At 38.9% G+C, this 14,661-nt stretch overlaps 1 protein-coding gene across 1 annotated transcript; it reads right to left on the bottom strand.

The window, feature by feature from the left end:
- Positions 1-11,502: 11,502 nt before the first annotated feature.
- LOC107801191 (cytochrome P450 78A5) lies at positions 11,503-14,030 on the bottom strand. Its single transcript, XM_016624474.2, has 2 exons — positions 12,957-14,030; positions 11,503-12,423 (listed from the first exon to the last, which is right to left on the bottom strand). The coding sequence occupies exons 1-2, from the start codon at positions 13,902-13,904 to the stop codon at positions 11,821-11,823; spliced, it is 1,551 nt and encodes a 516-aa protein (XP_016479960.1). The 5' UTR covers positions 13,905-14,030; the 3' UTR covers positions 11,503-11,820.
- Between the last annotated feature and the right edge of the window lie 631 nt (positions 14,031-14,661).

Genomic DNA, 14,661 nt, shown 5'->3' with positions numbered 1-14,661 from the left:
GGCCCTCAGCCTCATAACAACAAGTCATCTCGTGGCATAAATCAATCAGACCCTCGGCCTCATAACAACAAGCCATCTCGTGGTATAAATCAATCAGACCCTCGGCCTCACAATATCATAAATCAGTAACAACTTGCTGTGGTGTACAGCCTGATCCCATAATATCCTCACAACACGTGCCCTCAGCCTCTCTCAATTAGAAATCTCTCAAGCCTCTCGAGCAACAGTAAACATGATGCTCAGCCCAAAATATCATTTAAAATATCAAAACAAAGTAAATACGACTGAGTCATGAAAACAGTGGAATACAACATAACTGCGTACAACTTTTAAGTCAAAGCAGTGAGGAATAGTAGTAAAAATCTCCTAGGGGTCCAGAACAGTTGGCACGAGGCCTAAATATGACATTTAGCCCAAAACATGATAATACTTTCCAAAACACAATGATATCAAACGGTTTTCAATCAAATACGCGACTTAACAGGTGTACGGCATGGACCAAGTCACAATCCCCAACGGTGCTCGACCCAATGCTCGTCATCTAGCGTGTACGTCACCTCAAAGTAGCACAATGATGTAAAATTTGGGGTTTCATACCCTCAGGACAATATTTACAATTATTACTTACCTTAATCCGGTCCAAACTCTAGCATGTGATGCCCTTGCCTCTCGAATCTTCTCCAAATGCTCTGAATCTAACCAAAACTAGATTCATACCATTAATACACGCCAAAGGAACAAAGCCCAAGCGAAAATAATCAAATTAACTCAAAAATCCTGAAATTGGCCAAACCCGGCCCCGGGCCCACATCTTGGAATTCGATAAAAAATCACATCAATAGAATCCTTATTCTCCCACGAGTTCATACATAATAAGAACATCAAAATCGGACTTCAAATGGCCCCTCAAATCCCCAATTTATACTCTCCAATTCCAAGCCCTAATTCCCCAATTTTAGACTTTAAATTCCATTAATTTTATGTCTGATTAGTTATAAATCACCATAGAATCGAGTACTGAGTTCAAGAATCTTACCTCCAAATGTTTCCCTTCGATTCTCTCTTCAATCTCTCTCAAAAAGCTTCAAAACCACTCAACAATGGTGGAAAATGGGCTAAAAATCGCGAAGGCAACTAAACTAGTTAAACATTCTGCCTAGGTATAATTTCCTTCTTCGCGAACGCGGTTAAAGCCTCGCATTAACGAAGCACAAAAATTCACTGACCAATTATTCCTCTTTTGCGAACGTGACTCCCTTCACGCGAACGCGAAGCTTCAACTGTCCAAGCCTTTGCGAACGCTACCTTACCTACGGGAAGGCAGAGCACAAAACTCCTGGGGTCCCAACTACTCCTTTTTCTCTGCGCGAACACGACTCCTCTCACGCATTCGCAATTCACTGAAATCCAAACCTACACGAACGTGACTCCCGACTCGCGAACGCGAAGAACACTTTATCCTCTAGACGCAACTCTTCTTCGCGATCGTGGGACAGTCTTCGCGAACGCGAAAAACAAATTCTCCTGCAACAAAAACCAGCAAAATCTGCAAGTCTCCAAAACCAAGAATTGGTCCGTTAACTACCCGAAACTCACCCGAGGCCTTCAGGACCTCAACTAAACATTCCAACACATCCCATAACATCATTAAAACTTGTTCCAACCTTCGGAATAACCAAAACAACATCGAAACATCAAATCACTCTCGGATTCAAGCCTAAGGATTCCAAAATTTCCGAATTCGATCAAAAGGTCTATCAAACCTCGTCTGAATGACCTAAAATTTTGCACACACATCCCAAATGACACAATGGACCTACTCTAACCTCCGTAATTCTATTCCGGCCCCGATATCAAGATTTACACTACCGACCAGAAAACTCCAAATTTCCAACTTTGCCAATTCAGGATTAAATCTTCCACGGACCTCCAAAATACATTCCGGAGGCGCTCCCAAGTCCAAACTCACCTAGCAGAGCTAACCAAATCATAAAAATCTTAATATGAGATCGAATACTAAAAAGTCAAAACCTGGTCAACCCTTTCAAATTTAAAGCTTCAAGCTGAGAATTATTCTTCCAAATCTATTCCGATTATCCTGAAAACCAAAACCGATGATTCACATAAGTCATAATTCATCGTATGGGGATATTCATGCCCGATAACTGGCGAGCGAAATGCAAATGCTCAAAACAACCGGCCGGGTCATTACATCCTCCCCCACTTAAACATACAATCGTCCTCGAACGTGCCCAGAGTTGTTCCGAAAACCATCAAATCTCTGCATAACCTTACCATGCACATACCCGGGGGTGATACCACGTCACCCTATCTCATATAGGTTCAATAGCACACAATGTATCTGAAATTTCACAATCCAACCTAGCCCATAAACCTTAGAACCAAATTTCCTCTTCCGAAATTATCTATAAGATCAGAATCTGGCATCTACACACCGAATAAGTCTGAACATGCCGTATCAAGCCATAACCACAATTCAAGATGGAAATCACATGATATACCACACAACTCAACCACTCAAAGCGATAATTTCTAATCACAGCAGCTGCTCAAACAACCCGATACCGATAATAAACCTCATATCAAATAAAGCCTCATTCCAACACTTTTGTATACTTCCAATAATGAAAGAAGCACACCGAAATCATAACCATTCTTCAGATCAACTCGTCATGGAGTTCCCTCTCCTCCGGCAAGGACCATAGTAAATATCTAAGCTAAAACCCGATATTATCCTTCCAACATGCTGAAATAGAATCCGATAGTATTCACCCTAGGTCCAATGACCTCATCTCATCCAACACGACTACTCTGCTGACATGACACTTCAACGCAATCTAAAGCCACTACTCGTGCAATTCGCGCACCAATAAGCAACAATCCTAACATACTCAAATCATGAAACTGACTCAAATGAGAGAGTTGTACCGCAAGATCACCAGTACCACCACAACACAATGCTGAGAACCCATCATACATCGTAGAACAAGAACACGCGAATCTAACCCGAAGGATCATACCTCCACATAATTTCTCTCCAATTCACGACCTCATCCAAATACTGGTACACATGAATAACCTCAAGTCATTATGCTCAAAATCGACAACCATGCGCAATTTGATGTCTAGAACCAAAAGCAAATCATCATAACCACAGCGAAAAAAATAACATAACATCACACAAACCTGAAAGGAAACAACCGATACGCCATCCACCGAGCAATACCCAATACTCTTCCCGCTCGAATTCCACTATAAGACCCCCAATAAAACCGCACTACATGTGCCTATAATCCACAAATCATAACGCATTGCAATACGGAAAGGTAACTCACAGATCACTCTAGAACACTAATAAGCTCAATAATAATCGAATCAACATATACCTCAGCAATAGCAACTTGGAGTCAACAAAGCTGACTCAATGCAGAACACACATACATATAGGCCTACTAATGAACCCCTTGTCAAGGTGTTCCTGACGTTATTCCTTCAACTCCTTTAACTCCATCGGTGCCATACGATACGGTGTCCAGCACCAAATCAATACCAAAATAAACAACCCTATATGGCGACATGCCCGATAGTAGGAAACGCATCCGGAAAATCCCTCACCACCGGAAACACATCCCTCACAAAGGCCAAATAATAAAGACAACCCTTCCCAACCATCCGTTGGGTCTTCAAAAATGAAATCACCCTACTAGGAACATAATCCGTCCAATCATGCCACTCAAACCCGTGGCATCCCTAGCATAGCCAACGTCGCCATCTTAGCGCGACAGTCCAGAATAACACAACACGGAGACAACCAGTCCATACCCAATATCACATCAAAATCTAACATACTAATCAACAAAGGATCCACTTGGGTATCCAAACCCCCCAATAGTCACCACCCAAGGCCGATAGACGCGGTCCAAAACCACAACATAGCCTATTTGTGAGAACTCTCAGTCCTCAAATCCATAAAGCATACAAATCACCATATCCGATCCCAGCTCCACTGTCCGCCGAATATATAACACACCTCTAATACCTAATCATTCCATGAGGGATACTCCTATAATTCTTCTGTGCCACCAAGCAAACTTGAATATCAGCAGTCGATCAAACAAGAGAGTGACGCAATACCAATGAAGTATCATTAACTCAATCACATTGCCCTTTCTGAAATGTATACCCTCATCAAGCCACACCAATTAATAATATCATTTGCCTAATCATCTGAAACTGCATGTGCTGCATAAGAATTTATGTCCTTCCTTCCAGTGTTGAACCGTGACCTTACACATGCAAATCGTTACCCAACACAACATACCGAATATACCATGCCATCCTATGATAAATATAAGAATTTCAATATTCATTCCGGGTCACAAGAAACTACGTACTCAACTAGCCAAGAACTTTCCATTTGATCCCATCCAAAAGAAAATCATTGTACATCACATGCTCCTCAAGCCAGTAGAAAATATACATCTCTAACCATGGTAGAAACTATCAAGAACTCTCCGAATCCCATTTGCACAAAACCAAACCGTGAGGGCTGAATCTTTTTAACACAACCAAGTAACGCAAGTCACCAAAAACCTAAGAGCATTACCATGAAACACCTGTAGAAACTCATTACATCATAAGCACCCAAAGAACTAATCATGTCCCTTACCATGCCGATCTGACCTACTACCAAGCTATCATATTTATCCAAGTTCCTTCTAAATTACCTTCCATTTGATACCTCCCCTCGCCATAATACTACAACCCTCAACCCAGACTCACCATACGAGATCCAAGCATAAACCACACCGCCTAAGGCTTATAAACCGTTAAATACTCTCTTAAATATCCCCAAAAGTACCACATTCAAAATACTTACCCTGAAGCGACTTACTGCGAATCTAAAGCCATTACCTTCACCTTCCTGATACCGATATGTAGAACCCCATAATTGATATAGAAACGCTACAAGTCTTGACACCCTCCAATGCAAACCCCCTTTCTTAGCCAAATATACATCTTGAAGATCTCCAATTACTACATGTAAATCTTGAATCCTTCAAAACCATTCTCGGTAGTCATCCACTCTACTCATGTTTCCATTAGACTAATCAAATGAACCGAACGATTTGTGCTCCATTAGAATAGCAACATCAATGGAAGTAACCCCACCTTAAAGCAACCAATAAATTCATGTTCTATACGTCGTACATCCTTCACCATTAACAACTCAAGTCATTCCGTGATTCTCATTTGCCCACAAAGCATGACATAACCTTTATTAAAATATCCTTTAGTCGAGTCATCTTTGATCTCAACCCCTGCAAGCCACAACTGATTCACTAATATACCTCAAACTAAAATCAATATAACACATAATCGTGAAATCAACTAAACAATAGCGGGCTCCCCCACTTGGCTCAAAGCCATAGGTCAAAACACACAGAACTCACAATGCCCATACTCTACTACTGCCATAATACCATGGTGAGGTTAAACTAAATCCTTCATAAGCTCATGCCTCACAAACCATGTAGTACTTCAAATCATCTGCAAATTTCACATTCATCTTTGTAATAGTCAAGACAACTCTCATACACAATCCAACTCAAACTGCAGCACATATAATTCACTGGTAAAAGAGGACTTTCAACAAACAACATAGGGATAACACAAACTTCAAAACAGTACACATGAGATAACCCACCTGCTCCGCCTCAAGCTAACTTCTCTTTATACCTTTCCACCGCCATAAACATCACGCAATCACCAAATCTTCCTGAGTCTGAACTCAAATCGCGACATAAAATCCACCTCACTTCCTAACTAACAACATGAAAAGATCCTTCAATGCACCCTAACTCGGGCTATACCTTAAATCACGATGGAAATTAAACACAAAATAGTTCTTTCTATTCTCAAGTAGACCCTTCTCGTCACATTCAAATCATATGAACACATCTCGCAGTCACATCATACTCATCACATAGTCATCCCGTCATTACTTCTACTATTAGGGACACTACCGAACATATAAATCCAGAAGCACGTGCTCATACAATCAACGCCTCAGCGCTCAGGCTATAGGCAAAACCCGGCCTCAAGTCCTCCATAATCGCCCACCATCAACACACAGAAATCACATCTCACCCTTCGATCAGGGAATCACAAGCCTTAGATGCAAAGCTGATACTAAGCGCTCATGCGCTCATACGAACGCGTGGAAGGAATTCCCAGAGTTATCTTTCAAGCTGAATCAATGTCGCACGATAAGAATTCAAGAATGTGGGATTTTCCTAAAGGTTTTGCAGCCTCTCGAAGATAAGCATAGACGTCTCTGTACCAATCCGCGAGACTCTACTAAACCCGCCCATAACTCGTGAGACCTATGTAACATAGGCTCTGATACCAACTTTTCACGACCCTAAAACTGACTCGGTCGTGATGGCGCCTATCGTGAAACTAGGCCAGCCGACACAAACTCAAACCAACTAGAAAATCATAAAAAGTCATTTTAAGCCATTAATTAACCAAAATCCCTTACTATAAGTTAAAATAAGCAATGCGGAATGAATACACAAGCCCGACATCGGGATGTCATAAGTCATGAGCATCTATTACCACTGATTTGACGACATCAAGGCCAATATGGCCGGGAAAATAACAACAAAATACACTAAGGTAGAATTTTTGGATGGATAAAGAAGGGCTACGATCGCCAGGTATCTACCTCGCTAACTCAGATGAACCTGCCACCACGTCCAGCAACTCCTGGATCTGCACACAACGTGCAAGGAGTAATGTGAGTACGCCAAAACTCAGAAAGTAATAAAAGTAAATGAAAGTTGAGCAGTAAGAAAACACGTAAACCATGTCATAATGCTACAGCAAATACATTACATTTCCAAAATAGTACAGAAATTATTTATTTCGTAAATCAAACTCAGTTTTAGTAAAAACCCTTTCCTTATTAAAACAACTTCTAATAGTTTCAAACGAGTGATAAAACAATGAGTAAAAATAATAAAAATATAAACAGCCCTTCGGGAAAAAACATGTACTAATAATCGCCCCTCGGGCATAATATCAACAGAACCAGCCCCTCGGGCTACCTCACAATCACTCGTAATCAGCCACTCGGGTATAACATGAATCAAGAATCGCCCCTCAGGAAAAAAAACGGATCAAGAACAGCCCCACGGGCAACAATATGAAACAACAAAAGCCCCTCGGGCTACATCACATCACTCACACTATGTACCTGCGCTCACTGGGGATGTTCAGACTCCGGAGGGGCTCCTACATCCCAAGCGTTATAACAAGTCATCTCGTGGCATAATAAATCAGGCCCTCGGCCTCATAGCAACAAGCCACCTCATAGCATAAATCGATCAGACCCTCAGCCTCACAATGTCATGAATCAGTAACAATCTGCTGCGGCGTGTAGGCCGATCCCATAATATCCTCACAACACGGGCCATCAGCCTCACTCAGTCATAAATCTCTCAAGCCCCTCGGACAACAGTAAAACATGATGCTCAGGCCAAAATATCATTTAAAATATCAAAATGGAGTAAATACGGCTAAGTTATGAAAACAGTAGAATACAACATGACTAAGTACAGATTTTAAGTCAAAACAGTGAGGAATAGTAGTAAAAAGCCCCTAAGGGTCCAAAATAGTTGGTACGAGGCCCAAATAAGACATTCAACCCAAAACATAGTAATTATTTTCCAAAATACAATTATATCAAACAGTTTTCAATCAAATACACGACTTAACAGGCGTACTGGACGGATCAAGTCACAATCCCCAACGGTGCTTGACCCCACGCTCGTCATCTAGCGTGTACGTCACCTTAAAGTAGCACAATGATGTGAAATCCGGGGTTTCATACCCTCAGGACAATATTTACAATCATTACTTATCTCAATTCTGTCCAAACTCTAGCGTTTGATGCCCTTGCCTCTCGAATCGGCCTCCAAATGCTCCGAATCTAACCAAAACCAGATTCATGCCATTAATACGTGCTAAAGGAACAAAGCTCAAGCGAAAATAATCAAATTAACTCAAAAATTCCGAAATTGGCCAAACCCGACCCCCGGGCCCAAGTCTCGGAATCCAATAAAAAAATAACATCAATAGAATCATTTTCCTCCCACGAGTCCATACATTCCAAGAACATCAAAATCGGATATCAAATGGCCCTTCATATCCCCAATTTACACTCTCCAATTTCAAGCCCTAATTCCCCAAATTTAGGCTTTAAATCCCAGTAATTTCATGTCTAATTAGTTAGAAATTACCATAGAATCGAGTATTGAGTTCACGAATCTTACCTCGAAGTGTTTCCCTTTGATTCCCTCTTCAATCCCTTTAAAAAAGCTTCAAAACCGCTCAACAATGATGGGAAATGGGCTAAAAATCGCGAAGGCAACTATTTAAACATTCTGCTCAGATATAATTTCCTTCTTCGCGAACGCGGTCAAAGTCTCGCATTCGCGAAGCACAAAAATTCGCTGACCAATTATTCCTTTTTCGCGAACGCGACTCCCTTCACACGAATGTGAAGCTTCAGCTGTCCAAGTCTTAGTGAACGCGACCTTACCTACGCGAATGCGGAGCACAAAACTCATGGGGTCCCAGCTACTCCCTTTTCTCTACGAACGCGACTCCTCTCACGCGTTCGCAATTCACTGAAATCCAAACCTACACAAACGCGGCTCCCGACTCGCGAACGCGAAGAACACTTTCTACTCTAGACCCAGCTCTTCTTCGCGATCGCGGGACAATCTTTGCGAACGCGAAGAACAAATTATCCTGCAATAAAAACTAGCAAAATCTTCAACTCTCCAAAACCAAGAATTGGTCCGTTAACCACCCGAAACTCACCCGAGGCCCTCGGGACCTCAACGAAACATGCCAACACATCCCATAACATCATTCAAACTTGTTCAAACCTTCAGAACGCCCAAAACAATATCGAAACATCAAATCACCCTCGGATTCAAGCCTAAGGATTCCAAAACTTCTGAATTCCGAATTCGATCAAAAAGTCTATCAAACCTCGTCCGAATGACCTGAAATTTTGCGCACACGTTCCAAATGACACAACGGACCCACTCCAACTTTTGGAATTCCATTCTGACTCCGATATCAAGATTTTCACTGCCGACCGAAAAACGCCAAATTTCCAACTTTGCCAATTCATGCTTAAATCTTCCACTGACCTCCAAAATACATTCCCGGCGCACTCCTAAGTCCAAAATCACCTATTGGAGCTAATCTAATCATAAAAATTCAATTCTGAGGTCGAATACTAAAAAGTTAAAACCTGGTCAATCCTTTCAAATTTAAAGCTTCAAGCTAGAATTGTTCTTCCAAATCTATTCTGATTGTCCTGAAAACCAAAATCAACGTTTTACATAAGTCATAATACATCATATGGGATTAATCATGCCCAAAATTGGCGAGCAAAGTGCAAATACTCAAAACAATCGGCCGGACCGTGCCAATCAAGTTTAGAAACGGGTCATAATCTTTTGAAGTTGGACAAATTAGGCGAATTTCAGGGTTTGCAACATCTGGAGTCTGTTAGTTCATGGAGGAGCAAAAGAATAGTAAGTAAATAAAAGATGAAAATGTCTTGGCTGAGAATCAGGTAAAAAGAAGAGGCTAAAGCAAGTTGCACTGATTTGGATGGAGAAAACAACAGTGAATATTGAATATCCAAATCCAAAATGCATCTTTCTTTTACAGGTGGGCAAAAGGAGAAAAGCTTTATTATGGGTATAATTATAAATAAAGGAAATTATTCTACGATTATAGCTGGTAAGATTTAGATACCCTCGAAAGAGGTGAACCATATCATTGTTTGTGCGTTTGGGTTTTTATTCCTCAATCATTTGTTTGCTTCTACCACATTTTGTTGTTTGTTATTATCTGATAAAACCAAATTCACACAATATAATCAAAATTCCCTTTAGCAATATAGCAAGAGAATCTTAGTAGTTTTCTTTTCCATTGAAAAGGCTATGCTTTCTAGCCAAGAATTAATAGAGCACAAAATAAAGCAAAGGCAAGAATAAAGCTGATAAAAGGGACAAGGAGGACATGATAATTTAGCACAATTATAAGTTTATGACCAATTAGGAGAGTATAAAGCTTTAATTTTGTTTATTAAAAACTTATGTACTCTTCTGAGGATCTTGTTTCATCAACATGGATTAGGGTATAATACTCTTAATTAATTTTAAATAAATCCCAGGTTTTCCAAATTATTCTTTGTACACTCTTTAGTCTTTGTCTGGGCTAATGCCCCAGAAAGACAAATAAATAGATTTTAATGCTACTTTTATCCTTTTAACTTCCTTTTGAAAATTGACGTATTTTATAATAGCTACAAAATTCACACTGATATAAACCACAAACTTTGAGATTCGTTTGCTTTCTATCATTTAAAAATTTTTGCATTTCGGATAACAATGATCGGTTCTCTGCATAAAATACTAAATTACCTGCATGACACCATAGAATATTTATCAACAAAATACAAGTACTAATAAACTTGGTTAAGATCAACTAAATGACAAAATTACCCTTCAAGTTGCGACATCTCTTGTTTTACTTACTGAATTAAAAATATCATTAAATATCATAAAAGGTCTCATTTTAAAGTAAAATTGTGCCTGCTTACAAATTAATTGTTCTAATATATTATTCTTAACTTTGGATATCACAATTCTATCACACCAATTATTTTATTATTATTCAGTACAAAACGATCTACATATAATTATATTTACACAATAAAAAAAATTCATGTATTACTAATCGTTAACTAAATTAAATGACTCATTGGTCTTGTGGTTTGTTTCTTGGATTCTCTTAAGCTTCTTTTTCTACTCCAGCTTCCACACCCTAATATGTTGTCTACTATACCAATTACTGCTAGTACTGACCACTAATCCACATGGTACTGAGAAATTGAAAGGTTTTCCTTATTCCGGAAAGAGACGATTATCAGAACCTTATTATCCGTGATAATTATGCACAATTCAAGGAGGCAATACCATAAGTATTCTTCAGTTACCTGAAACGGTTGTCTAATAATTAATTAGCATTGCACTTTATTATTATTAAAGGTCATAATACGAAACGAAATAAATTAGTTTTCTCCCCATTTCCTAAATGTAAATCAAGACAAGGCATGGATCAAGAGAAGATCCCCAATTTTACATGTGTTGACAGGACAAATAAAGGGAGACAGAAAGCCTAACATGTAATAAGCAAATGCTCCGCCAAAGAGAAAAGCTATTTACATTTGCATGGTACTGTTTACACAAAGAAGGATATAAAGTAATTACTTACACATTATGTTCACATGTAATATTAGGTCTAGTTGCACAAGAACAACATGTCTTCAACATATGTCGTTTAAGTTTATTTTTGACATAAAGAGCAAATACACACCTATAGAAATATAATGAAACATAGAACTTATATTGGTTTGGATATGTAGAATAGAAGCTGTGTACAATGCATGTTGAAAGTCTAATAGACCACACCAAAGCCAACAACAACAAATTCCTAACATAGAGGACCAAAATCCTTGCAAGTGAAAGGAACCACTGGTTAACCTATCTTCCCTAAAGACAACTTAAAAATACTACATGCTATTATAGCATAATTTTATAAACAAGTCTGATCTCCCCGTCTAAAGATCCAAAAAACCAGGCTGAGATCAAGGAAGACCAACAGGCTAATATTCCAAAAACATACAATCCACCAAAAATACTTTTAACGAACCCTAGAAACAGCCTTGCAAACCAAAGGATGAGACATTTCCATAGACAATTTCAGACACTCGGACAAATCCACACCATTATCAGAAGCAACCCATTTGAATTCTTGAAGTAACTGAGCCAACCAAAGCTGAACAGTAGCAAGTCCCATTGCCTTTCCAGGACAAACCCTCCGTCCAGAGCCAAACGGAGCAAGCCTAAGATCAGACCCCATAATAGCTATTTCTTCTTCCAAGAACCTTTCTGGCATAAATTCTTCTGGTTGTGACCAAATCTTTTCGTCATGAGTAATAGCCCACATGTTGACCATGGCTGTAGTTCCAGCCGGGATGAAGTGCTGACCGACGTTTGTATCATGAATTGCAAGCCTTGCCCATGAAAGTAATGGACCCGGCGGATGCACTCTCAAAGTCTCTTTCACTATACCTTGAAGATATGGCAGATTCGGCAAATCAGAATCACGTACACCTCTATCAGTTCCAACAACGGCGTCAATTTCACGTCGAGCTTTGGCTTGAATATCTGGATGTAGTACCAACCTGGCAAGAATCCACTCAAGAAGGATAGCCACAGTATCGGTTCCCCTAAAAATCATTTCCTGGTGAAGTAATGTGCGTTAGTTCCATCAATAATAAACATGATAACATCTTTATGAACAAAACAATACTACAAGATAGTTAAAACAGTTTGATATTAAGAAAATCACAAGAGGAATAACAGCACTGTCCCTATCATGCAAAGCTAAAGCTAAAATTATTCAGATTCTTCATCTCAACAATACAAGAAAGAGACAATTTAACAGTTATATTTGAGCATTTATGCAGAAGAATCAGGTATTAAACAACGGAAGATAGCAACGCGAGATACTGCAAGATAGATGAACACACGCACGCACAATTCATGTAAAAAGATAACCACATAAAAAACGAATATTAACTACTAGTTTGACACGTTCTAGTGCACACTACGAAAGTCTTATCCCTAATCAGCATTAACAATCATGTAAAAATGAAATATAACCAAAACAAATCATACAACCACATAGTACACATAGAATATAAATAAAACATAAGTTTATTCAACAATGAAATATCATAGGTAGAATTAGGTCACAAGTAAAAGAAAAATTACCCAAAGAACAGCAATCATGTCCGAATCACTGAGTTTATTATCCTTTTCCAGATCAAGCAAGACATCAACAAAGTCACTCAAACCTTCATCAGCAGCACCTTTTCCAGCATTCTCAGTCCTCTTAGACCTGTGCTCCTCAATGATCTTACCAACAAAAACATTCACTCGCGCCACAAGCTCTTTGCACCTTCTTCTTACTCCTTGCAAATCTAGCCACCCCAACACAGGAAAATGGTCACTCCAGTTAAATATCCCCAGCAACTCATATCCCTCACTCACCAAATACTCCAACTCCAGCCCATCTTGTCCATTAAAATCATAACATTTTCCAAAAACAGTCCTCATCACATTGTTCAGCGACCCAAAATGCAACACCCTCTTCACTTCAACATGTCCATTTATCTCCATCAAACTGGCAATATCAGTCGCCATCTTTGTACCTATCTCTCTCCTGAACTCACCAAAACAAGCTATTCTTTTAGGACTGAACAAATGGGTGGCTGAAATCCTTCTCAGGTTCCTCCAGTACTCTCCATAAGGCGCAAAACCCATCGCCCTGTGAAAAAGAAGCTCATAAGCAGACTCTTTCACTGGCCTATCAGCAAAAGCCGAGCTGTTGAGAATTTCCTTAGCAGTCTCTGGCTGACTAGATATTATAAACCGAGTAAAGCCAACAGAAAAAGCCATTAATGGCTCTGCCTTTAAGCTATTAGAAAGTTTTGCGAGTAGTCTGTGAGTGAGAGAACCAGTGAAAGTTAAGACCAACCCAAGAACAGGTAACCCAGATGGTCCAGGAATGGATACACGGGCCTTAGTAAAAGCCCAAGCAAGTCCACCAGGCCTAAGCCAGAAGGCAAAGACAGCAAGAAAGAGAAGAAAGAAGAGAAGAAGCTCATAGTTGAGGACAGCGGTGGAAGGAATGAAGAGCAGAGAGCATTCAGAATACATTTCTGATCTTCAAAGATTGCGTTTTTCTTTTGTTTTTGCTGGTGGCGAGTAGTTACGATGTGTTACCGGTTCAGAGAGAGGAAGAGGAGTGGAGAAGGTGGCAGTGGAGGTGTGGAGAAGACCAAGAGCGTGAGACAACGATTAAATAGAGGAGTTATAAGAAAATTAATTAATATTCTTTTTTTTATGAATCATACGGTACTAGAAAAGGAAATTAATTAATATATTATTATATAGAGAATGATTAGTAATAGTAATAGTTGCTTTTTAAAAAAAAGTTACTACACTTAAAGAAATTATGTGTCTTGATTTCTTTTATACTCTATGTACTCTAAGAAAATACTACTACTATTAAATAAGAGAGGTTTTTGACTGTTTATTTTTATTTATATTTTAAGATAATTTCTTTTCATTTAATATTTACTCATAATTGAGATATTTGTAGTTTTCAAGAACAATTAATATTGCAATAAAATAGGAAAATAATAATTAATTTAGTCTTAAACTTTTAAAATAAAAAATAATTTAAAATAACTATTTTTAGTAATCGCGACATAATTATAATGTTCCCTCCTAGGAGCATAATTATATATCCTATAAAAAAAAATTAATTCTCTTGGTCATAAAAGAAATTTAAATCCGTTTGTTCCTCGTTTATAACATTTCTGAAAACTGTCAACCCTTTGGCTTCCTATTTAATAAGAATACTTAAAAGGTTTTAATTAATTGTGAAAATCGAAGTAGTCTTTCTTTTTAC

Source organism: Nicotiana tabacum, chromosome 6 (genome assembly GCF_000715075.1).
Source record: "Nicotiana tabacum cultivar K326 chromosome 6, ASM71507v2, whole genome shotgun sequence".
NCBI classification, from domain to species: Eukaryota; Viridiplantae; Streptophyta; class Magnoliopsida; order Solanales; family Solanaceae; genus Nicotiana; species Nicotiana tabacum.
This window is presented reverse-complemented; position numbering and strand designations above follow the sequence as displayed.

Excerpts from the sequence above, each read along its gene's own strand:
- LOC107801191 (XM_016624474.2), bottom strand. The coding sequence starts at position 13,904 with ATGTATTCTGAATGCTCTCTGCTCTTCATTCCTTCCACCGCTGTCCTC. Across the intron at positions 12,424-12,956 it reads ACATGATTGCTGTTCTTTGG|GAAATGATTTTTAGGGGAAC; the intron begins GTAATTTTTCTT and ends TTACTTCACCAG.